Consider the following 11,017-nt stretch of genomic DNA (forward strand, 5'->3'; position numbering starts at 1 on the left):
ATTTGGAAGAAATGGTCAAATGACTATTTAGGAACTCTGCAGCAGAGAAACAAGTGGATGATAGAGAAGGACAATATTTCTGTTGGTACTATGGTACTCGTCAAGGAGGATTATCTACCAATTTGCAAATGGATATTAGGTCGGGTTATTAAAGTCTATCATGGATCTGACAATAAAGTAAGAACGGTTAAAATCAAAACAAAATCAGGAGAATTGAAAAGAGCGATAACAAAGATCGCCGTTCTTCCGATAGAAAACTGAACTGATATTATTGCATATGTATTGTATTGTTATAGTATTGTAATAGCTGTAGTTATAGTAATAGTATATTATGTTGTTTATAGGTATATTAACTTTGTTAAGAATGTTTGTATAACTTCTTGAAATTTTGTAATTTCAATCCGGGGGAGTGTTAAGTCCCTCTGAAGCCAGATGGCGCTGCCATCGTTACTGTTTACAAAAAGAATGTTAATTACTTGGGAGTTGGCTTCAATGGCGAAGCAGAGTGATTGTGGGAGCCTCAGCGTCTTCCAAAAATTAGTATAATAAAGATAAAGATAAGTTACAGAGTAGTTTGTTAATTAGTTTAATTGAGAGTTACAGTCCATTTAGAAATCGCCGGACCACATAATGCACTTGCTTTTAAAGCTTTGTCTTAGCTGGCCTGCCGTCTGCTCCTTCTTTTTTGCTGCAAATTTATCTAAAATGTAAGCTTTTGGAATAGGCACAATTAATGTGCCAACTTGTTTGTGGCCCGCAACATGTTCGCTGAAATAAAAATGAAGATTTAATCTGCCTTTGCCTCCAATTCCCTATCATTATGGATCAACACTTCTACGCCATCAAAATTCCTGCTAGTCTTCACGTCTGACTTTGTTTTTATCACACACATATATATATATATATATATATATATATATATATATATATATATATATATATATATATATATATCGTTTGTATGAAAGGTAGTGGCAACACATCAGTATTCTGGAAAGACTTTATTACCATAAGTACAAATACTTACAATCCCTCAGTGAAATCGCCTATAACATTGTTCTAAGTTACCGGACGACGTCGTATAGTATCATCATTTACATTTCTGTTGATGCTCCACAGCCATCACCCTAAAGCACAGATCTGAGATTGTAATGGATACCTCGTAATAATTCTTTCATTCTGACCACGAGACCATAGTAACGCGGAATTATTTCAGGTTTGTATGGCGGGCATTCCAGAACTTCTAGGACCACCGTCGCTGGAGATCCTCGCATTATGATACCGCGCATTGTTATGAAGAAGGATATGATTCGTCATTAATAAGTGAATAAGTGTCGTCGCTTTTTCACAAGGACTGAACGACGGTGTCTCAAATGACGAACCCCATTATCCTCAATGATAATAATCAGGTCATAATGCCAGAATTGCCACAGATCTCCTGTGATGGCAGCAAGTAGAAGATACTGGAATTCCCTTAATCGATATGAGTTCGTGAGACTATATTCGCTTCGCTAAAATCAAAGAATTACTGCAAGGGATACATTGCAATATTGCATCAGATCCAATACAATAGACAGGAGGATATTCGTGTTTCAGAGCTTCTCTGTAAAATATCAATAACAATGGAAGTGCTGATGTATACGAAACCTCAGAGCCGCCACTACCATGTGTGCGGTGTGTTCAAAACACACAGGCGGCCGATTAAGAGAGGCGGCCGCCGACAGCCGATCTTTAACCAAAAAATCATACTCACCGAGTTTTATTGAAAATAAATCTTCCAAAACATAAACTTATCAAGCTTTAATAACGAAAATAAGCCGAACGTATTTCTTCGCAAACTTGTATTGTATTACAGTATTGTAACAACATTACTCGTCAAATTTTGTTCTTTATTGGGTTATGAAATATCCGCCGATGCAGCAAAGAATTGATAATTGAAAAATATTACAGCGGACCAAACTAATAATTGGGGTTATTAGTTCGCGAAAATAACCAATTGTTGGTTAATACTTGCTGTGGCAAACAGATGGCATGATGGCATTCCCCCCTATACGAGGAGGGCGTTCTTCCCCCCCCTTCCTAGAAACTCGACAGACGAAAAGGAGACATCACCAAGCGCTTGCGCAGATATATTCAGCTGCGCCTTAATTTTCTTACAGTTGCGTTGTAAATTTGTAGTAGATGCGAAGAATGGACCACTGCAAGTGTGAGGTAACGAATTTTAATTTTAGTTTAAACAACCCGTGCGATCGCATAGTTTTGCTGATTTTGCGTGTGCGATGTGGAGATGTTATATTTTAATGAATGTACTGATTTTTTGTACTTTACTTTAAAAAGCGTTACCGTTTTGTTACATTGATACTTACATACTTTTTACCAAAAACGTGCGAAGATTCAGTGCAGTTTTGTATACTACTATTTAGGTTTTCATTTTCGACCCTTAAAAATGTCTGACAGATAAACTAAAAGACTGTCAGGTTATCAATATAAACAAAAGAGGAAAGCTAGGCTTGAAGAACAGCAACAACAAAGCGGTGACTTAGAAAAATATTTGAGAACTGGAAGTGATAATAGTGATATTAAAAGTGACAATTCAACAATAGAAATTTCAAGAAATGTAAGTAATAATGACAATGTAAATATTGTCAATTTTGGTGCATCAGCATCTGTGGGTACCGGGTGCCTAAGAGTTGATTCTGTAGTGTGCTGGGAAGCATCGAAAGACATTTCATTTACTGAAAAAAATCATGATGTTGATAATCACGAAAAAGAGAAAAGGGGAGAATGGGAGAAGGGAAAAGTAGAGCAGACAACTGAAACAGGTATGGACATGGATGCTTTAACTACTTTTAAATCTTTAGAAAAAGACGACGCTCTTTGCCTAGTTTCTGACGATCCTGGTAAATGGCCTATAAACCTAACCCACAGTCAGGTACAATATATAATTGAAAATTTCCCAAGTCAAGCTCAAAACATAGCATTTCCCAGAGATGAGCAAAATGAAAAATTTTCAGAGTCATATTTTTACCGTACTTTAAGCAATGGTGGAAAAATCCACCGTCCTTGGTTATTATATTCTTTATCTTTAAATAGTGTTTTCTGTGCTCCATGTAAACTATTTTGCACCGATGTCACAGAGAAAAATGAGCGTGTATATGGTAAAGAAGGAGTGAACGATTGGCAACACTTTAATCTTGAAAAGGTATGAGAGCAGATTAATCCATATTAAATATACTAAACAAATGCATGATTTGAGTGTAGCACTGAAAAAGGGTACGACAATCGACTCGTCCAATCAGCGATTATACGAACTGGAAAAAAATCATTGGCGTGCCGTTATTGAAACATTGATGCTTATTGTCAGATATTTATCTCGTCAGCGCTTGGCCTTTAGGGGTTCATCACAAAAACTGTTTCAGCCAGATAATGGAAATTTCCTTCAATTGACTCAAATGATTTCCAAATTTGACTCAGGTCTTTCCGAACATTTACGTAGAATACAATCCAAAAATTACAAAAACGCGCCTCACTATCTAGGTTGGGAACACCAAAACGAAATGATTAAGTTATTGGCAACAACTATACAAGAACAAATATTAGACAGAATACGACAGGCAAAATATTTTTCTATAATTCTAGATTGTACCCCAGATATTTCACATACTGAACAAATAACTGTTATAATTCGATGTGTTCCTTGCGCCCCACCAGTTAAGATTTATGAACATTTCTTGGGATTCTACCCAATTACAGATACAACTGGTCAAGGATTATATGAGTTTATAGTAAAAAACCTTCAAGAGCTAAAACTGGATATGAATAATTTACGTGGACAAGGTTATGACAATGGGGCTAATATGCGAGGAAAACACATAGGACTACAGAAAAAAATTTTGGACGCTTGTCCCCGTGCATTTTTTATTCCTTGTATAGCTCACAGTTTAAATCTTGTTGTGAACGACGCTGCTAAAGTAAGCTTCGAAAGAGTTGATTTTTTTACTTTATTCAGGAATTGTACGTTTACTTCTTAGCATCAAATTATAGATGGAGTATTTTATTGGCGCATATTCCGAAACTTACATTAAAGCCATTATCAGATACAAGATGGGAAAGTCGTATAGAAGCAATCACACCATTTAAAACACAATTAGGTGAAATATATGATGCTCTAGCAGAATTAAAAGATGATGCAACTAGGGATATAATTACGAGAACTTTGGCAAATTCACTGGGTAAAAAAATCTATACCTTTAAATTTATATTTTCAACAATAATCTGGCATGCAATTCTTAATAAAGTCAACGTAGTGAGTAAACTTTTACAAAGTCCAAAATTAAACATTAAATCTTCAGCCGAAGCCCTAGAAAATTTAAAAGACTACTTTGTTGAAATAAGATGGGACGAACATTTCAAAATATTTATGGATGCTACAAATCAAACTGCTGCCGAAGTTGAACTAGAAGCAGAATTTCCTCCTCCAGCAGCAAAATGCATTGGAAGAAGAAAAAGAAATTTTGATTACGAACAGGAGGATGAAAGCATTTTAGATCCAGAGAGCTCTTTTAAAGTCAACTTTTACTTAAAAATTTTGGATGCAACAATTGGGGCTATAAATGAGAGATTTCAATTATTATACCAACATATTAACATCTTTAAAATTTTATATAATATACACGAATATGGCGACCTTAAAGACAATGAACTGAAACCCCACTGTGCCGAAGCGGAACTAGCCTTGACAGACAAGAAGCTAAATCATAGCGACATTAACGGGGCGGAATTATTCGAAGAAATTAAAGCTATGCAACCCCATCTTAAAACTAATATGAATACAATTGGAATTCTTGAATACATACTAGAAAATAGTTTATCGTCATCTTTTCTCAATTTAACCGTACTAATTAGAATTTTCTTGACCTTACCGGTCACTGTTGCAACTGGAGAACGTTCATTCTCCAAGCTCAAGTTGATAAAAAAAACTATCTTAGATCATCCATGAGTCAGGAAAGATTATCGGCTTTGGCAACTCTTTCTATTGAACACGAATTTTGCGATACAATAGACCTTAATAGTGTGTTAAAAAAATTTTCGGAAACAAAATCTCGGAGAGTGCAATTTTAACTTTTATCCTAAAAACAATTTGAGAAGTGTTTTAAAGCTCGCAGGTTCTTTTTTTCACCATTATAAGGTAAGTTTTTTTTTAAATCCGTTTGACTTAGTTCCCACAATTTTACTAATTTTTCTTTATATTTTTAAAACGATTTCGTTAAAAATTATGTCTATTTTATATTAAGACATTGACTTTTGAAGTTTTATAATTGAAAAAAAATATTTTAAAGACAAATTTGCTGAAAAATTATTCTTTGGAAAAAGGTAGAAATTTACATAAATTGTATTCCATTCCAACGATCTTCATTTTATACTCTAGAGAAGGAGGGGAGGGACGGGGCGGCGAAAACTATGTGGGCACACAGGCGGCCATCACCCTAGCGGCGGCCCTGCGAAACCTTCACATAGCTTACAGAAGATGATAGATATGTCTGGCAGTGTATTTAAGGATCGGTGCCTGTAGCTATGTTGATTAAGTATTTTCAGAACTGCTGGTATGTTTCAACTGATTGTGGAGCTTCTACCATTTTTAGAAAAGTAAATATTAAAAAACGTACTGGAAATTATTAATATTGTGCACGTTTTACAAAAAAACAAAAAAATTTAATTATTTCATTATAGCTTTACAAATGATATCAGATTTATTTCCTCTTATTTTAGGTAAAGTAACACTCGAAATAAAACAAAAATGTATTTTATTTATTATTTTAAATCTTTACTTTGCTTTCCGCATGGCATTCAAATATTCTTTCGATTTTTGATTTTGAATTTTTTTTATATTTGCTGAATCACTAGAAACTTTTCAGGTAATCACATATTTTGGAGGCCTGAAATCGGCAACTTTTGGCGCATAATTAATTTTGAAACCTTTCTTTATTACTCTTGTGGTCTAAGTTTCGAATCCCAATGACGACCATTTGAGATTTTCATTTTTACCATTTCCAAATGTCTAACAATGTATACCTATTTTGGCTACAAATTAGTCAAGTGGATAAGTTTACTACTGGCATCATACTCGTATTTTCTATGTCATTATCTTCATCAGAGGTATTTTTATTACAGTTTAGTAAATATGAGTGAAACTATTATACAAATGGTCAGCAAAAATGTTCTGTTATTCTAGGTTAAATATATATATATCAATATTATTAACACCTGAAATCCTATATTGCTGATTTCAGCATCGTAGCTGTCTATCGGCGAGGCCTAAGGTCATTGATTTATCTTCCGTAATCTGAAAGTTCTTTCTTATCAGTGTAGCAAAAAGAGTTATTTAAAAAAATACTCGTATGTATTTAAAAATAACCCTTTTATGTTAATGTTTATATCATTCGTACACTCTAACTTGTATAACGTTAGTGCTCCTCACAACTTGTATAAATAAAATGTATAGCTAGCGTCATAGAAATTCTGACTCAATTTCCTGTGTACATTAACATTTGAATCAAGAAGTAAAATTTACTGATAATAATAGTATTATGTAATAAACTGTATAATATGCTTTGATTAGCAAATACTTTCCGATTTACAGCTTTTTATATTCGAAAAAGAAATATAAAAAGAAGAAGTGGAAGTTTAAAATCAATAATACATTTTAAGTTGAGAGTAGTGTTATCAAATGATTACAGCATGTAACTTTTTTAATTTAAAAAGAGAAAGAAACAAACTAGTTCATGATTTCCTCCGGTCTATATTTGAAAGATCTATATCCTCCGGTCTATATTCCACTTGTAGAATTAGAAATTTTTATAATCCTTGATTAGTTTGTTATAGTTATCCACAAACAAACATTGTCTATGTAATAGCGTCCGTTTTATGTATCATGCACATGTGAGAGTAAAAGATTTCATTTTAATAATAAAAAGGAAATGCTGTGATTGACTTACATGATTCTAAGTATAAACAAGTTTAGATCAGCTTTCAATTGCTAAGCTGGTATCTGATTACAAGTCATCGGATTATTGGAAAGATTGCAAGTTTATTTATATACTTATTTTTTACAAATTTATGAAAACTTCAATGTGTTATTAAACAAGATCCAACAAAGCAAAGAAGTTACATCGCTTTTAGTTGTTAGGCTGGAATCTAACAGCAAGTCAGGTCTGTAATTACTGTAAATAAGCAATTAACTAACTAGTCAACATAGTAAAGTTATAGAGCATGTTCTCTTTCTTTACGGCGTGCCTTAGTCGTGTAATTGGAAACACGTCCCGTTAGTAATCAGGAGGTCCAGAGTTCGGGGATATTATACATTTTTCAAGTATCCTTCCCCAAAATAAAATAGCTAATGGTGCCCACAACGCGTGCAATAAATATTCTTCACCAATAACTAAGTCCAAAAGGAGCATACTTTCAACCTTTCACTCCTTGCAACACATTAAATCTAATCTTTAAAACATAACCAGTCAACAACCAACAGCATTGAAGCTTATCCAAAACCAAATTTACTGTAAAGTCATTAAATATAATTAATTTCAATCATTATTTAATGAATGAAAGTAATTATATTTAATGACTTTACGGTAAATTAAGCATACTCCCATCTGCATCAACTCTAAAACGCCTCTAGAGCGAGAAAACTTACATTTCCCTCCGTTTATTTAGAAAAAAGGTAATGTCAATTTTTATATAAAGTATTTACATAATTATCACGGAAAATAACGGCAATAATTATGGACGCAAGAATATGCAAAATACAACTTTTAATAAAAATAATTAAACTGATATAAATCTTAGAAATTTTTGTGTATATTTAGAAATATTTTATCGTTTATACTGACATAAAAAGTATCGTATAATTTCAGCAAAACGTATGTCAGTATATAGAGTAGAGCATATGTCAGTATATAATATAAATCACAGTCATTGACTGGTATCTGAAAAGAATGCTTATCAAAAAAAATGTTTTAAAAAAACAAGTAAATTAAAGTAATACTATTTTTAATATTAAATTTTCGAATATCATTTAACATCTTTTTTTAAACTAAATTACAAATAAAAAATTCAAAGAAACAATTAAATCTTAAAAATTAAGTAAAACTACACTGAAATTTCTCATAAAGACCACCTCTCTAAGACCATGATATCTATAAGTCACCAGTAGTTTTAATAACGATATTCAAAATTACTTATTTGAGTCGATCGTTTCCACACAAAACCACCTGGAGCCTGGGTTATAGTCTAACAATTTTCATTGCATTTTAATGCGATTCGTTTTTTTGTAGCTCAGTGTATATTGATAAATTTAACTTAATAGTGAGTTTCATATTAATATGCAAATTAATACTAAAATAGAAATCAAATATTTATTAGCTACATGTTAATATATTTTTAAGTTAGTTTCAAATATAAGGTAGTATATAGACAAAACTTCTTAGAAGACTGAAAATTATTTGATGCAAATATTCGCGAATGGCGAATAGTTGATAAGATTAGCCGTAATGATCTTGTTAGTTAAAAGCAATTCATATTTCTAAATAATTTTGTTTCTAATCTGAATATCGACTAGAGAAAATAGTTCCTTGATATTCTTTTATCCTTTTAATTGTTATTGAGAATGTGTATGTCTTTGTTCTATGAGTAGTTTTGACAGCATAATTTGCCCAACAGTGTCCAAGATTTGAACCAGACTCTCAAAGAATACCTCATTGTCTCATACCCACCGATGAATGTCCATTAATTATAAAATCGCATCAACATTTGAAAGCAATAATTACAAATGTGGTCCTTTCTTGAAAATTATTGCTTAACTTTAAGGAAATTTGAGAGCATAAGATGAGTATGAGCGGTAGAGCAAAATCAGCTGTCCTCTTTCATTGCTAATGATGGTTCGAGGGGGGAACTAAGGACTAAGACTCCTAGCTTTTTATATGAAAAGAGCATTTTATAGGTTTTACATTCATCGGTCTGATTTTCAAATTAAGCATGAAAATTATTGTTGAATGTCATGTACTTACGTTTCTTGAGGTGATATAAGATTCATCCAGTATCACATGATGTCCTTCCCACCGTCTCAAGAATCGAGAACTGAGCAATTTACTGATCATTGTCCTCGTATGGTTCAAGCGACACACGTGAACTAGTCCTTCATGCACCAGCTTAAACCTAGGACCTTGAGGACTGCTCGGCACAGGTGACTTAGACGGTGAGCAGCAGTTCGACCTCACACCTGAGCTAGTGGTTGGATCACTACCTGAAGAAGATGACGAGTCCATAGATAAATTTCTTTTAGTAGAAACGTCCAAAAAATTCCTTGGATCTTCCAAACCTGAACTCAAACTCGTGTTCGAGTTCCGAAGGCTTGGAGATGGTACAAGGGGGGTAGATGGAATACTGTCTTCTGGACTACTTGTCACCATAGAAACATGCAACGCTACGGGGCTCCTGGCCCCTGAAATGTTTCTGCCTTCAGTCAAATGATCCATCAGATATTTGTACTTTTATAATGTGTTAAATCTATACAGCATACACAGTTTCAGTGCATTGAAAGGAATTAGTCTAGCACACGGAAGAAGAACATTTAATCGTTTATGCATGTGGAGTGTTAAAAATTTGATATTACCTATTTCCCGTTAAATTTTCATCACAGTGTTCTATAGAATCATAATTGTCTGTCGAAACCTCCATGTTATGGTAAAAATAACACCTCCAATAGAAAGATTTCTACACATAACATGGTAAACAATCCACTATTTTTCAGACAGCATCGCAGAGAATGAACCGTAAAGAAGCTGTTATAAAAAGACTCTAACCCTATCATGCGTTACAATAATCATAAAAATATAATAACATGTCCGATAAACTTCTCATAATTTCCATATTTATGATTCAAAATACTGTACTAAAATTATTACACTTAATTTCATTAAGTGTTTCAAAACAGATATCAAATAGAAATGAAAGCCTTGACCTCCAGAAATCTCATCTTAAATTTTGAAAAGTCCTCAGAGGGTAAAAGGGCTTCCATTCAATTATATATTCCTATATCACAAGTTGCAGATATGGAAGAAACATTTTCGCTAATGCAATATAAAAAACAAAACGATAATTTAACAATTATTAACCGAAACGCAAATATCTAAGTGACTTCTTGATGTGTCACAACATAGAATAAACTGAGTAACATATTTCGAGCTCTTTCAATGTTAACATAGCATCATTTTCATGTATTTTTATACCTGTGTGAACACTGATGTCTGAATTAGACCTGGCGACAACATCAGCATATCTTCGCAAATAACTGCATATAGGTTTTCGAGGTATTCAAGGTATACAAGGTTATCACATATGCAGAAACACATGAATCACAGCGCATCGAATCAAAGCCCGGAAGTACCTCAGGCATCTAGAAACTCCACAGCATTCGCATTTGACAGCTCTAGGCGACGGATAACTCGTGGCTTATTTCCGGGCAAGTACACTCATCCACGCTCACAGATATTTAAACGCGAGTAAGCAGGAACTACTCTAAGAGCAAAGTGAATAGATTACGATTAGTCCTTAGCTAGTAGACATCTCAGAATGAGAAATTATGAAGATAGAGAATTCTACGATCAGCTGAGCAAGATGGAACCTACGGAAGGGTTGCCACACGACAGGGAGAGAAATCTTCGCCGCCGCACTGGATCCCGAAATGATGCCAAGGAAGAAAGCGAAAAGCGCCAATTTTTCGAGATTGAATTCCGTTTGCGTCGAGTAATTCGCAATGCACTGAAATAAGAATTATAAGAGTACATATGTTTTTCTTTAAAAAATTATTTTATTTTATTTATTTCCTATCCAGAGCCATCATAGTAAAAATATTAAAAGAACGCTAAATAATTTATAAGAACATTTTTAAATGTCTTCAAATCAATATCGTACACACAGCTTGCATCATTGAATTTTTTTGGAGCGGTGTTAAAAAAGA

General features: G+C 33.5%; 1 protein-coding gene across 3 annotated transcripts in view; it reads right to left on the minus strand.

Annotated features, from left to right (window-relative positions):
• Positions 1-10,698, minus strand: part of LOC118202079 (C-Maf-inducing protein-like) — a 171,977-nt gene extending 161,279 nt beyond the window's left edge. For all 3 annotated transcript variants that reach the window (XM_085813289.1, XM_085813288.1, XM_085813287.1), the window contains exon 1: positions 9,066-10,698. In XM_085813289.1, the coding sequence (XP_085669415.1) occupies positions 9,066-9,533 (468 nt within the window). In that variant the 5' untranslated portion in view covers positions 9,534-10,698. The remainder of the gene's footprint in view (positions 1-9,065) is intronic.
• Between the last annotated feature and the right edge of the window lie 319 nt (positions 10,699-11,017).

The sequence above is a fragment of the Stegodyphus dumicola genome, chromosome 3 (genome assembly GCF_044657685.1).
Source record: "Stegodyphus dumicola isolate Sdum_Otavi_A_Nest chromosome 3, ASM4465768v1".
In the NCBI taxonomy this organism is placed as follows: domain Eukaryota; kingdom Metazoa; phylum Arthropoda; class Arachnida; order Araneae; family Eresidae; genus Stegodyphus; species Stegodyphus dumicola.